A 15,815-nucleotide genomic window follows, 5' to 3' on the forward strand; every position below is an offset into this window, starting at 1 on the left:
TTGCGGGCCAAACAATATTACGGTATGCGCGGCAGTTTTCGCGGCAAAGAAATTTGACCAGAAAACCCTTGTGCCATCAAAAATTTAATTTCTACCTAAATAAATATATTTATACCATGGTCTGGGTGAATACTCGATTCTGATTGGCTGCAGAGTGTCCATTAAAAAGTGATAATGTACAGTTGGTAAAGTCGTTCAGCCAAATGGTCTGTTCACCATTCATATCAATGCGCCATAGTTTCAACAGTGTTATCAAGAGAGCAGTTTGAGCTCTATAAGGGTTAAGGGATAAGCAACCGGTCCTCGGCTGGCGCCTCGGACCGTTTCACGCTTCTTGCGTCGTCCCTTAAAAAGTGATAATGGACACCTCGTGCATTAACCCTTACGTATATGACACAGTTTATTGATGTGCTCACCTATTACAATGGGTATTTCTGTATGTTTTCAAAATTTATTTTCCTGTGCCAACAGGTTAAGATAATTTAACATAACATTAGTATTAAACATTCATTCAGTATTAAAAATGAAATGAATAGACCAGGTCAGGGTACACAAGTATAACCCATTTTCAATGATTTTAAATTGAAAAAACTAAATGGGGGAATCAGTTTTTTGTTTTTCCATTTATTTTTCTTTATTTTTGTTTTTTTCCCCATTTTCGTTTTCCGTTTTAAACTTTAAAACAGAAAAACGGACAAATGTTTTTAGCAAACAATTTCTTTTGCTAAATTCATGGCAGGCCACTTAAAAATGGGCAGCAGGCCGCAGTTTGGCCACCCCTGCTTTAATCAATTAATCAATGATGAAATGAATGGCGGGGGCGGGGCATGTGGGTAGTGAAGTGAATGAACAGGAGAGCAGTATGAGTGACAGTGATGCAATGGAATCATTTATTACAGTTGAGAAAACAGACAAACTGGTCACATGATTTTGGCAAATTAAAGCAGAGTAACAACACGTGTACGCACACATTCTCTCTCTCTCACACACACACACACAGACAAGATGAGTTGGGACGGCCTGGTGTCGCTTAAGGCTTCGGTCGCAGAGTGATGATGTCACAGGAAGTCGACTACACTCAGGAAAACGGCGAGCTCTGACTCAAGATTGTCCGACTCCTGACGAAGGCACTTACACACACGGACATCACCTCTGTTACTTCGGTCACTCTCACGTCTGTCACCGGCTGCGTGAGATTCATAAAAAAAGGGGCGGGGCTTGTCTGAGTTCATCCAGGATGCCGGACTTCGAGCATCATGGGAGAAAGTCTGCCCCGTCCCGTGGTGGAGCTGCTTCGTCATTGGTCCTGCAGCTCACCACAGAGGGCTTTGGTCCCAGGAGTCCAGAGAAAGGGGGAGGGGCTTCACAGGAGCTTCTACATGGCCGCCACGTCGATCTGGACATAGAGCTGCCGCACTCCTGCCTACACACACACAGAGCATTGACTTTAACATCAGGTTTAGCTTAATTTTAACTCCATTGAGTTATGCTAAAAGCATTTGCGATCTAAAAGCTGTGATGCTAAGTTTCACTATGTTCAACTCTATTGAGTTGTGCGAACAGCGTTAGCCGTGTGGTGTTGAGTTATGCTAACAGCGTTAGCGGTGTGGTGTTGAGTTGTGCTAACAGTGTTGGCGTGTTGGTACCTGTGTGAAGATGTTGTGCGTCTGGCTCTGGATCCAGCGGCTGTCCGCGTCGGGAGCGACCAGCAGTTTGAGCGTGCCGACGTAAACATCCGAGCACAGAGTCCAGAAGTGAGGCTCCTGGAGGTTATACACACCCTGCAGCTGCTGCACCTACACACACAGAATATGTAGAATATGTGATTATTGGGAATGCATGGTTCTCATGAACATAGAATGATCTCTTCAAACCAGTGTGCTCAGGAACGGCACCGGGGCGACAGTGTGAAAGCACCCAGAGAGGCCCTCTGGTAGCATGCTGGCAGGGCGTGGTCATGTGACCCGGGTGTATGTGTGTCTCACCCTCTGGTTGCAGGCTGGCAGGGCGTGGTCATGTGACCCGGGTGTATGTGTGTGCGTGTCTCACCCTCTGGTAGCAGGCTGGCAGGGCGTGGTCATGTGACCCAGGTGTATGTGTGTGTCTCACCCTCTAGTAGCAGGCTGGCAGGGCATGGTCATGTGACCCGGGTGTATGTGTGTGCGTGTCTCACCCTCTGGTAGCAGGCTGGCAGGGCATGGTCATGTGACCCGGGTGTATGTGTGTGTGTCACCCTCTGGTAGCAGGCTGGCAGGGTGTGGTCATGTGACCTGGGTGTATGTGTGTGTGTGTGTGTGTCTCACCCTCTGGTAGCAGGCTGGCAGGGCCTGGTCCAGCACAGGAGGAGTTCTCTGCATCAGGATCCCGATGGACTCCCTCAGTAATGGCACCACACTGCCAGGGGTCAGAGGTCATACAGGGGTCAGAGTTTATGAACTGAGACCTCAGCAAGATAATCTTCACAAATGAGGAGCACTTTTATGATTATAAGCATTTTCTGAAATTCGTGACTTTTAAAAATCACATTTACGCTTCCAAAGTCATAAAAGTGTCCTCATTTGTGAAGCTTATCACCTACATCCCCATACAGAAATCCCATTCACTTCCAGACGAGGGAACCAGGAAGTGCTAACTTCCGGGTTTTAAGACTCATGCTGCATTCAAGACAACTCGGAATGCAGGAAAAATGGGCTCCGAGCTGTGAAAAATGAGTTGAACGGTCGTCAAGGTCAGAATTACACGTCGGAAATTCGGGTATCATTTCAGAGCTCCGGTTTGTTCGAGTTGACGTCATCAAAGTGTTTGTTCAATTAGTTTGAGGTGTAATTTGCTCTGATTATAGCAATACGTTGAATTTGACAGCTATTTTACAAAAGTTCCGCGGCCCGAATTGCCTTGAATGCAGTATCATTCCTGCGACACTCTGTTCCCTGCTTCCTGCACATGCTGCATTCCTATTGGACGACAGCAGCATCATGTGGAGATGTCAGCTGCAGCGGGAGAGCTAACGAACACCACGCTGACACACCAGCTGCAATCACACACACACACACACCCACCCACCCACACACACACACACAGACTAAAACTGCATCAGAGCCTGTCATTACACAGATCGAGGAGGAGGCTGTCATTACAGCCAAACCCCGCCCACAACAAAGAGCCAGCCGCACGCGCGCGCACACTCACCCACAGCATACTGGGTGTGGCCTGCTGATTGACAGCTGTAATTACAGTCCGTTTGGCTGCAGGTTGGGAGGGGCTTGACCAACACTCGCCTTGTTCCCAGCAGCTAGCTGTGTGTGTGTGTGTGTGTGTGTGTGTGTGAGTGAGTGTGTGTGTGAGAGACACACACGTGTGTGTGTGTGAGACACACACGTGTGTGTGTGCCTGTGTGACCCCCACGGTAGACCAGGGGTTCTCCCAACCTTTTTTGCTTGTGACCCCACATTGACATCACAAATGTCTATAGGGACCCCATTACATTATGTCATTTAGCAGATGCTTTTATCCAAAGCGACTTACAATAGCACATTTTGTCAACAGTAGTGAAATCAACTGTGCAACACAGTCTGCATCAAACTTTGTTTTAAAGGAATAAGTAGCATTTGTTAATAGAGACAAAGTGAGCGCCTACTTCCTGCTTCAGCTACGAACCAGCTGCGGAAAAAATATGAATGGTGGAGAACGCTGAGAGACGATTTTATTTTTTATCCCATTTAAATTGTGCCATGACTTTCTTGACTTGCAAATGTATATTTTAAATTGACAAACAATGTACCTCACGCACAATTCAAACTGGAACAAAAAAATATTCTCTCTCTCCGTTCACCACCATTCATATTTTCTCAGACGCTGGTTCGTATGCTGAAGAAGGAAGTGACACTGACTTTGGTGCTCTATAGTTGAAGGATTATTATTTTTTACTACTGTTATCCTATCCACCTTATTTTTGAATGCCCCACTGTACAAATAATTGTGGGTACAAGTTCCGGTTTAATGTGACTTATTGTTGCAGCTTGCCATTTCCTTTGTTATACTCTGGCTGCAGACCCGAATTATAAACCGGAAACTGGAGTACGTTATAAAAGTTATAAATATAGTCACGTTATAAACAACTAACCAACGCTGGGGGTCCGTATGGAAACGGTGTTACTCGAAATGGTTAAAAGTTAAATCAATTTGGTCATTTAGTGGCGTTTTACTGCCATGTAACATAGCTAGCTAGCCGCTAAGATTAGCCACAGTAGTCTGTGCGCTGCGCTCTTAAAGGGATAGTTATCGACGAGATTTCTGCCCAGCTGGACCTGATTAGTGATTTGCTCCGTTCGCCCAGACGGGTGTCAAGCTGTCAGCAACAACGCTGGGAGGATCACACTGGAAGAAATGGCTGCTAGAAATAAGGTGGATAAAAATATGGAAACATAGGATATTTACTCCAATGGTACAACGTTAAGACACCAGGCTGGCAGAAGGAGGAGGGGCACATATCTCTCTCTCTCTGCGTGTGTGTGTGTGTGTGTGTGTGTGTGTGCGTGCGTGCTCCTCTCCCTCTCTGTTTAGATACAGACTGTAAAAGTTTAGACACAACTAACACAAAGATATAGGCTGGACAGCCAATGCCATCAATCAGCATTAGGAGGCATATGACAACTTCAAATGTTTGTTAAAAAAGCGAATAATTTACGTTTTTCATGTCGTTCTTTTTTTGTTTTTCTTACTGGAAAGTCAAGTTGGGCTATTTATTTGTAGGCTCCAAATCCTCTTATTTCACTCGGTGGCCTTTGTGCCCTGAAACAATGTGTGACACCGAAGGCCAATTGCCCCTAAAATGATGACATTCCAAGCCTGCAGTCTCAACTGTGAGGACTTGGACTCTGACTCTTCTTTGGTGACTTGGACTCGAACACTTGGGACTCGGACTGGAGAGACTCTACAACACTGGTGTGTGTACCTGACTCTACAACACTGGTGTGTGTACCTGACTCTACAACACTGGTGTGTGTACCTGACTCTACAACACTGGTGTGTGTACCTGACTCTACAACACTAGTGTGTGTGTGTGTGTGTGTGTACCTGACTCTACAACACTGGTGTGTGTGTGTGTGTGTGTACCTGACTCTACAACACTGGTGTGTGTGTGTGTGTGTGTGTGTGTGTGTACCTGACTCTACAACACTGGTGTGTGTACCTGACTCTACAACACTGGTGTGTGTACCTGACTCTACAACACTGGTGTGTGTACCTGACTCTACAACACTAGTGTGTGTACCTGAGTCTACAACACTAGTGTGTGTACCTGACTCTACAACACTAGTGTGTGTGTGTGTGTGTGTGTGTACCTGACTCTACAACACTAGTGTGTGTGTGTGTGTGTGTGTGTGTACCTGACTCTACAACACTAGTGTGTGTACCTGACTCTACAACACTGGTGTGTGTACCTGACTCTACAACACTAGTGTGTGTACCTGAGTCTACAACACTAGTGTGTGTACCTGACTCTACAACACTAGTGTGTGTGTGTGTGTGTGTGTGTGTACCTGACTCTACAACACTAGTGTGTGTGTGTGTGTGTGTGTACCTGACTCTACAACACTGGTGTGTGTACCTGACTCTACAACACTGGTGTGTGTACCTGACTCTACAACACTAGTGTGTGTACCTGACTCTACAACACTGGTGTGTGTACCTGACTCTACAACACTAGTGTGTGTACCTGACTCTACAACACTGGTGTGTGTGTACCTGACTCTACAACACTGGTGTGTGTACCTGACTCTACAACACTAGTGTGTGTACCTGACTCTACAACACTGGTGTGTGTACCTGACTCTACAACACTGGTGTGTGTACCTGACTCTACAACACTGGTGTGTGTACCTGACTCCTACAACACTGGTGTGTGTACCTGACTCTACAACACTAGTGTGTGTACCTGACTCCGATGAGGATGGAGATGAGCATGGAGCAGACGGGGTCAGCGATCATCAGGCCATACGTCTGCATGAGGAGAGCTGAGATGATGACGCCCACGCTGCCCAGCGTGTCTGCTACGATGTGCAGGAAGACACCTGAGACAGACAGACAGACAGACAGACAGACAGACAGGTCACTGAGAGACAGGTCACTGAGAGACAGACAGACAGGTCACTGAGAGACAGACAGGCCACGGAGAGACAGACAGGCCACGGTGCCCAGCGCAGCGTGTCTGCTACGGTGTGCAGGAAGACGCCACTGATGATGTCATCAGTGATGTCATAAGGGGCACACACACACACGGTGGCATTGTGACATCGCTGATGATGTCATCAGTGATGTCATAAGGGGGCACACACACACACATGCACACGCGCATGAAAACTTAAGGGCAATAAACATTTTGTGAGCAACATGCGCATGCCGCCAACAGGGCAGGCGAGGCCACGCGGCAGCCGGGTGAGGCTTCGTAGCAGGCGAGCTGCAAGGGCAGTGAGGCCGCGCAGCAGGCGAGCCTAAGAATCGAGTGTGCGAGATGCCTAGTTTAACCAAAATCCCCATACAAAAATGCTCATAATTCCTGCCCTCCCCCCTAACCACACACACCCCCCTCCTGCCCTCCCCCCTAACCACACACACCCCCCGCCTGAAACTCACCTTCCAAGATCTGCCTGTTGGGGCCTTTCGCTGGCGTCAGCTGGTGGTCATCTGCAGACAGACAGACAGACAGACAGACAGACAGACACACACACACACACACACACACACACACACACACACACACACACACACACACAGCAATGTTACAATAGCAAACCAGGCAGATGAGGCCACACACCGTAACTGTAATGTCTTCCATATGAGATTCCCTCTCTGGCAGAGACGGTCATCAATTTCCTCAATCGATTAATTGATCATATTAACATCAATTTCCACGTATGGTCGATCGGGTCTAGTTCGGGTCCCATCCAAGATGGCGGGCATGAGGTACGCTGCTTCTGTGTTACATACTTTTGTCATGTGATGAACTATGAACTCTTTTACATCTGTACCAAAACCAAATACCACCGGCTCTGGTCGGTCACGTGGCAATGAAAGTTCTATTCTATTCTATGACCCGTGATCACCAGAGAAAGGCATGGAAGCTCTGCGTGACCTATGTGATGATTAGGCTGACCTTTACCCTTTGTTCACACAGGACGCCTAACATAAGCAGAGCTGAAGCTTGAGGCAGGGCTCAAGCTGAGCTGATGCTTAACCGTTCACACAAGAAGCCTTCTCTTTTCCTCTGCGCGCCTTGAACCCGCCCACAACTCCCATTGACTTCATGCCTGGCAGCTTCAAGATTCACGCTTGGAAAATAGGACTAAATCCTGAACGATGGCGTGAGCAAGGCGTGAGCGTGGCTTGAGCGTGACGTGTGTGCGGCTGGTGTGAACGGCTTCGTCTGTTATCAAGGACGCCTAAATGAAACTTGTGGGTTCAGCGTAGGTTGAGCTTAGGTTGAGCGTTGCTTCGGCGTATGGTGTGAACGGCCACTTAGGACCAGAAGCTGCTAGACTCCATTATGGAGTCTCACTGCCATCTACTGGACAAACTGCAGAATGGCACAACTCAAGGCAGCTCAACTGTTCATGCCATGCCACGATAATTCCCCATTTATCCTACTGTGTAACTGTATGGACCCAGGCTTCAGAGTCAACTGTCCAACCTGTCACATACATCACTGTACAAAGTTGTGACTAAACATCCCCCATTCAAAGCACTTCATACTCCCAGAGCTGGCATAAAATCAATATAAAAAAAACTCATGTTTTACCCGAAATTAAACATCCAGGGTTTGTGTCGGTCGGCGCTATCCGTTTGATTCTGAAGAAGACGCTGTGTGCGTCAAAATGTCAATCTTTGCACCTTATTAAATCTATTTTCCAGTGATATCATGTGCTCCAGTCCTCTCTTTGAGTTCAGTCTATTTGAAGTGGCCTATTGTACTCTTTCCAGCATAGTCCTGTTCTGAGAGTACTGACCTCCCTCTGTGGAGAGGCTGAAGCGCAAGAGATTCCTTCCAAATAAAAAGTCTTTCTGTTATTCTGCTCTTAGGCTACCATACGTTGTATCCGACATGATCCATAGATGGTTTCAACTCAACAACATAAACGTTCCTAAATTAATTTACCCCAGCTTACTTCCTGTTGCAGTGTTTGCTAGTACAATAACTGACAGGAAATAAGGTAGGTTCCAAACTGTAACACAACAACACCCCAATCTATAAGTCTATAATGGACCTCAACTCTCGGACAGGCACCGTGTCAGTTCTGCGGTCCTGTCTGTGAAATCTCACTAGCTAACAGAAACCTCCTAGCCGCCCTCGAGTGTGTGCGAAAATCGGCAAATAAAAATGGTGACTCATAAATATCACCTACAGCTCTCACATATTAATGTATGTGTATATACAGATGCAAATTAGCTTTTATCTATCTCTGGTGCAATATATTTATTGTGTACGGTCCCTGCTTCAATAAACAATAAAGATAAAGATAAAGATATATATAATATATATATATATATATATATATGGAACACACATGAAGGAACACGATTTTCAAACAGCTTTGTATCATTACAAAATCAGTAGTATATCCGTCATTCATTTAGTTTGACAAGTTATTGAGAGTTATTGAATTGAGACCATGTGATGTCATTGAAATGTTCTATGGTCTCTCCTGATTCTATATATAGCTGAATGGTCTGACCAAGTACAACTATTTTTTCTTATAAGCATTTTACAAAATGTCTATATAAAAATAAATGGCAGATGAAATCCCTTGGGTTCGTATGCCTAACCCGGAAGTGGGTGTGACTTTGGCACTCTATTATAATATTCAAGTCCCGGGGCAGGAGGCGCTGCCCCTCCTGCTCCCAGGACTTCCTGCTCCCAGGACTTCCTGCTCCGAGGACTACAGACAGACTCACCGTGGCAGGGCGGCTCTTCGTGGCTGTGCCCATGGCCTCCATGCTCGTGGCCGTGGCCTCCATGGCTGTGCCCGTGGCCTCCGTGCTCGTGGCCTCCGTGGCTGTGCCCGTGGCTGTCTCCATGCTTGTCCCTGTGGTCCTGACTGTGGCCCTGGCTCACACTGCCGTTAAACAGAGAGTGGCTGTGGCCATGACCTGAAGGGAAGGGGGGGGGGGGGGTGTTACGAAGACAGCAACTGTATTCAGAATACCACCAACCCCAATACCCTAACCCTATGGTAAAGTAGCACACTGGAAAGCAGTACAGTGCAGTGGTAAAGCGGGCAGACAGTACCTGCGTCTCCTCCGTGGGAGTGACCATGGCCTCCGTGTTGGAAGACGAAGATGCCGACCAGGTTGACAAGCAGGCCGGCTATAGACACAGGCAGCAGGCGCTCATGTTGAACCTCAGGAGGCTCCAGAGCTCTCTGATCAACCGGAGACAGTGAGTTAGCACAGCTAGCACAGTGAGTTAGCACAGTGATAACAGCCGCTGTGTTCAAGACCACTCTAAACTTGCCAGGAGTTAGCAGAGTTAGAGTTAACAGTGATAACAGTGAACTTGAGTGAATTAGCACAGAGATAACAGTGACAAAAGGCAGTTAGCACAGCTAGCAGTGAGTTAGCACAGTGATAAGAGTGAGTTAGCACAGCTAACAGTGAGCTAGCACAGTGTTACAGTGAAGAAGCCTGTTGTACCTCGACTCCCTCAGAGAAGATGAAGAAGGCAGTGAAGATGAGGAAGAGGCCGTTGACGAAGCCCGCCAGAACCTCGGCTCGCACATAGCTGCAACACAGAACAAAAGAAGCTAACAGACTGCAGTGTCACAGGTCTGCCAACAGGGGGACTCAGGCTGTATTGGAAACCGCATACTAGCAGAATGTACTAATTTTGCATACTGATTTTGTAGCATGTAGTATGCAAACTAGGGGTGGGCAATATGGCAAAAATATATCAAATTTTCTTCAGGCAGGATCACGATCCATGATCTTATCTTATTCTTTTTCATATTGGTTTTTAAGAGTATTTTGCAAGTTACTGAACAGTACAAGTACCGGTAGTACAACCAAACTAATTTCAGGGTTCATACGGTCATGAAAAACCTGGAAAAGTCAAAAATCTCAAATACAATTTCGAGGCCCTGGAAAAGTTATGGAAAAAAATATTTTTTGGAGAGTTTTGGAAAAGTCAGGGAAATTTGTTATTTGTCATAAATATTTCTTAATTTCACAATTATTCATATTTTTGTGGCGTACCATTAGAGACTAATATGAGACATATTAGTCCGCGGGCCCTTTAAGACAGAGCCTTGCGGACCAAGAGAGTTGTTGTAGTTTCCGGGTTAACTCAGTTCAGTTGAAGCAAGCTACGAGAAGAGATGAGCCACATGCATAGCATGTAATGTTGAGAGTTACCATCTAATATCGTCATATCGCCCACCCCTAATGCAAACAAAAGCTAAATCTGCAGTATGCCAAAGATACTTCGATTTCGTACTGATTGGGAAAAAATCTCAAGTCTGACCACCAGTCTAACTCGCCTGTGTCTCACAATGCAAAGCACTGGTACGGTCACAACAACCACCTGGTCTCTTTAGCGACAAAATGGTGGTGAATGATGGTGTCATAGACATCATCAGTGACATCACAATTACTCAAGTGACATCACTGATGACATCACTTCCAGTTGAGTGACATCACTCCCGGGACAAAAATCGCAGAGAGCGCAGGCTCGCTATCGCCCGCCCTGCTGTTCGCCGAGATGGCCCTGCAGCTCACATACGCATCACTGATGACATCATCAGTGATGTCACAATGCCTCTTTGTGTGTGTGTGTGTGTGTGTGTGTGACATCACTTCTGGGACAACCGGACACAGTAGCGGTGGTCAGCCATTAGCTGCGCTATCGTTTACTCTACTTCCGCTTTCCAAACCCGGAAACTGGCTAAGCCTGGCCTAACATACTGCAAATTAAATCCATTTAACACTTTCATACTGTATACTACTATGAGAAGCGTATGTAAGTATATCAGTAGTATGTAGTGGCAGTTTCGAATACAGCCTCACTGTACGTTCACACCAAGGCGATAAAAAGCTTCACTGGCACAAGAGTTTGGCCATGCGAATTAGGGGTGCACCGATCACGTTTTTTGCCACCGATCACCGATTGCCGATCACCTATGAGAAATATCTGCCCAACCGATCATCGACCGATCACCGATTACCGATATATATATTTATTTATTTATTTTGTAAGCAGCTATAGCAGTCTATTATAGAACAGTTTCCATTTTACATATAGGCCTACATTTCATGCATCAAATTGAAAGTGCAGCACACTTTCTACATCAATATTTTATATTTTGTAGGCTAAAGGAAACCGCCAACATGATTTTTTGTGTGTGAGATAATTGGAGCACAAGACTGTGTTGAACTAAATGGCTAGTAGTTCAGTCCAGTTCCCTCAGTTCAGTTTATAAAAGAACAAAACTCATTCCACTTCGGGATTTCCATGTTACCAGTTCAATGCAGTTCAGTTCACTCAACAAAAATACTCAATTTTCCGGGATTTCCCTGTTACACAAGAAAAATAACTTCGACCCAAGTTAACTATTTTATCGATTAAGCTAAAGCGGCTAAAGCTAACCGGAGCTATTAACGTTAGGAGGATACACGCAAATATGGATCAAACACGGACTTAGCATGCAAATGCCTCGGTAGGCAGGAGGACTGGAGGTAACTTCTCTCTGCTGAGTCTGCTCATCACCAGCTGATGTGTGTGATTCAAAGACGCAAGGGGTGTCTTGACAGTCTGGTGTGGTGTGTGGACAAAAAATGTGCCTCGCGACCTGCTTGGAGCACTGTGCCACTACGCTCTCTCAGCCACTACTGTAAAACACCCTCCCTCGCTCCAGGGGAAAAATGTCGGCGATTGAGCCAGAAACACAGTCTGAATGAAATTGAATGTAACGTTCCCAATTCTATGTATTACATTCTAAAAACTTAACGGCAACATTTTGGAAGGCTAAGCCACACAACTAGCTCGTTGTAATCTAACATCATGCTTCAAAAGATGGAGAACTGGCTGTGTTACGACGATTTCGTCCGCGCTGCCAAATTCAATGGAATGAAACTAATCTTGTAGCCTTGGACGTAGTGAAGTGTTTTTGATTGATTTGTTCATCGGACTCAAAACGGTCTCCGCTGATAAGACACTGTTACAGGCAGGCGCTACGCCTCCTCCTGACCAGTTTTAAACATTAAAACACCTGCGGCTTAGTCCAGTGCTGCTTATATATGTAACAATCATTCAATTTAGCTGCTGCGGCTTATATTGTACGGCTGACGAAAGCAAAGGGTGTGCTTTGCAACACAATGATATAAACGTTAGAGCACAATATGAAAGTTAAACGATGGACATTGAAGACATGAAAATGGGCTGCCTCATGTTTCTCATGTGCAGCATGATCGGCTATGCGATCGGCGACAATAAAGGAATATCGGAAACAGCAGATCACATATTTGAGGTCCAAATCGGCCGATACAGATTGCGTGCCGATCGATCGGTGCACCCCTAATGCGAATTATTTCTGCAAAGTTGAAGAATTTCAACAGGAGCGAACGGGCGATGAGATTTTTTTTTAGACATATGGGGCCCTATCTTATGCCTGGTGGGGCAAGGGAAAGGGCAAGAGTTGTCATTCCTAGTTTCTAGCACTCTTTTCTTTTAATTACCATAGGTCAGTACATCAAAGATGTGTTTCAGTGACCCAGTGGTAATTAAACAAACAAAAAAAGATTTTGAGTGCTAGAAACTTGTTTTTACATTTTGGTCTGAGTGAAATGTTCTATGGTCTCTCCTGATTCAAAATATAGCTGAATCGCTTGGTTTGACCAAGTCAAACTATTTTTATAAGCATGTTTACGAAATGTCTCTGGAAAAAAGAATAGTGGATGAAATCCCTTGGTGCGTATGAGTAAACCAGAAGTGGGCGTGATTTTGGCTCTCTATAGCAGTGTCTCTCACCCGTAGGAGAAGCAGTCGTTGGCTCTCCACCTGGAGATGACGGAGGCTGCCAGGCCGGCCAGCAGGGCGGTGCAGTCGAAGAACATGTGGAAGGAGTCTGAGATCAGACCTAGACTGAGAACACACCACAAGGTCACGAGGTCAAAGATCACGAGGTCAAATCTAGCGCCAATTAAAAGTTGGTGTAGAAGCTAGAAAAGTCACTATGGGTTCAAATTTGCCGTGGGAGGGGGGGGGTCGATACAGCATAGTATTACTCACGGTATTTTGTGGCAATACTATATGTCGTATTGCGCAAATGCCAATTATAGCGATATCTTATCATATAAATTGTCCAGTGCATGCAACATTTCTGACAGGTCTTTATAACAGTGTTGGTCAGTCTGTCTGCTTGACAATTATGCTGCAATAAAAGTGATTAACAGATCAACAGACTGGAAACTTTATCTTAGATAAAACAGATGTTGATAAAGTTATCCTTTGGGGACATCATTTGCAGCGGAAAAATGGTTAATACATCGCAATATCACAATATCGTAATCCTAGCATATCACAACACTATCGTATCGTGACATAAGTATTGTGATAATATCGTATCTTGGGGGCATCTGGTGATTCCCAACCCTAGCTAAAACAGGCACGGAGACACTGGAACAAAACACGACACAAAGTATCACAAACACTTTGTGCAAAATGCAGCTGAATTAGAGAAGAAAGTCTGAACATTTCATATCATATCACGATTATAGTGACCAAAATTATCACAGTTATCAGTTATCAAGGCAGTAATCATGAGATTAAAGACAAAACATGCTCTCCAAGCCAGGACAGCAGAACACGGCAGCGATACGCAAAGAAAACATGGTCATGGACCATGCGATCGATCGCGCGCCATCATGTCAAAGCTCACCGGTCTCAATCAATACGAAAAAAAATCAATATCTCCCCAAAGGTGGTGATGTGGTTAACACATTACTCAGAAGAGGGTTTCTGGATCCATGAACTGAACTCAGTGGAGCCCTTAATTATATATATATATATATATATATATATATATATATATATATATACACACACACAATTTCACTTAATAGAGTACCTAGATCTATGTCAAATACATCATATCAGACAACTTCGTCTGACTCCTGGCTCCATCATTTGATCACAACTGGTTTTTCTTCAAGTGGTTCACTGTTTACCTTTTGGCTGTGAAATTCCATTCTATATCAACTAGTTACCTATTAAAAATTGTGATCAGTAATGTAATCCATGTATGACATGAAAGTAATGTAACTGATTACTTTCCGTTTCTGTTACTTTTGGATTACTTTTGAACCGTTTTCCTGCATAATTTGACTACTGGATTCCAGGGGCATGCTCCTCGAGGACATTTAAAAAAGAAAAACAGCTCTGTACAGTAATACTCATTTCAGACTTATGTTAGTAGTTACAGCAGGTGTACAGCCAATATCTACTGTTGCCTGTTTCTCATTAAGAATACAATATTAACAATAGTAATAACTATTTTCCATCTTTGGATTACAGTGCACTGATATCTGGTTTCTAGTCATTTATTTATTTTGTGTGTGTTTTTTCATTTTTTTTTCTTCACCATGATATCAAACATAAAGTATAAATAAGAAATGTCAATATTTACAGTACACAGCCACTTGGATAAATACACATACAATAAATAGAATATACAATAATAAGTGTATTTTAAATTGGAATCCTTCTAAATCCCCCTTTGTTATACTAAATGTTAATGTTATCTTGATTACATGTATTTCTGTAACTGTGATGTTACAGTTAGCCTTTTTGCATCCTGATTAATGTAATCAGTTATTTCCAAAGCCTGCAGCTGATGAAATAGTAAGTGAAGCTGGTATCGATCCTACTGACGCAGAATCGATCTTCAAAACGAGATGTATCGGTGGTATCGATATTTTTGGGACCGATCATCCGCCCACCCCTAGCGTCAGCTGTTAGCCTGACGTGGCACTCCCTGCCTGCCTCCAGTCTCCAGCCCGGGCAGAGCGCACATCAGCTGGCTTACCTGTTGCTCCAGATGCCGTACAGCAGCTCCACGAAGGCGAAGCTCAGGTTGAGACACAGGAAGAAGAACAGGTTCCTGCTGGTCGTATCTGCCAGGATGGATCTGACACAGACGTCATCAATAAACATTAGAAACAACAATAAACAAACACAACAACACAACAGTCAGAGTACACACACCCAGCCTAACCAAACACTGTGAACAAAAGACGACACAAAACAATCAACACATCGCTGCTGTTTGACCGAGTTTCAGTCTCTAGCTAACAGCTAACCGGCTAGCTCAGCTGTGTTAGCTGAAGTGGCAGCAGGCAGGCTAAGTGAGGTAAGCTAAGCTATAAGCTAGCAGAGTCAACTCACCTGAACCATCCTGAGAGCTTGAGCAGCAGGCTGAACTTGGCCGGTTTGTACTCATCGTCTTTCACAGATAAAGGCAACATGTTCACGCTGTCCAACACACATACACACACACACACCTGACAACACACCACGCACACACACAGCTGTAAAACAGCTAGCTACCAGCTTCCGGTTTGGATACATTTCACAATAAAAGCCTCAAATAAACACCTACATTTTCACAATAAAAGCTTGAAAATACTGTAAACACAAGTGCCGCTACTGCTGCAGATGCTACTGCGAACCTGTTACTACTGCTAAGCTATGGAATTACTTTTGTGTCTTTATCATCAATCAAATAACTAGTCTCAACACCATGAGAGTTCTTACGCTGATACGCTACTAC

General features: G+C 44.9%; 1 protein-coding gene across 1 annotated transcript; it reads right to left on the reverse strand.

The window, feature by feature from the left end:
• Positions 1–88: 88 nt before the first annotated feature.
• On the reverse strand, positions 89–15,568 carry slc30a7 (solute carrier family 30 member 7). Its single transcript, XM_083647047.1, has 11 exons — positions 15,431–15,568; positions 15,072–15,173; positions 13,016–13,129; positions 9,688–9,775; positions 9,284–9,416; positions 8,950–9,144; positions 6,634–6,684; positions 5,936–6,071; positions 2,304–2,394; positions 1,647–1,796; positions 89–1,423 (listed from the first exon to the last, which is right to left on the reverse strand). The coding sequence occupies exons 1-11, from the start codon at positions 15,508–15,510 to the stop codon at positions 1,376–1,378; spliced, it is 1,188 nt and encodes a 395-aa protein (XP_083503173.1). The 5' UTR covers positions 15,511–15,568; the 3' UTR covers positions 89–1,375.
• Between the last annotated feature and the right edge of the window lie 247 nt (positions 15,569–15,815).

This window comes from Poromitra crassiceps (genome assembly GCF_964638095.1).
Source record: "Poromitra crassiceps genome assembly, chromosome: 12".
NCBI classification, from domain to species: domain Eukaryota; kingdom Metazoa; phylum Chordata; class Actinopteri; order Beryciformes; family Melamphaidae; genus Poromitra; species Poromitra crassiceps.

What these genes read in the sequence shown, in the direction of transcription:
- slc30a7 (XM_083647047.1), bottom strand. Translation starts at nt 15,510, where the DNA reads ATGTTGCCTTTATCTGTGAAAGACGATGAGTACAAACCGGCCAAGTTC. An exon ending in TACGGCATCTGGAGCAACAG is followed by an intron (nt 13,130 to 15,071) that starts GTAAGCCAGCTG and finishes GTGTGTTCTCAG; the next exon opens with TCTAGGTCTGATCTCAGACT. An exon ending in CGCACAACATCTTCACACAG is followed by an intron (nt 1,424 to 1,646) that starts GTACCAACACGC and finishes GTGTGTGTGTAG; the next exon opens with GCAGGAGTGCGGCAGCTCTA.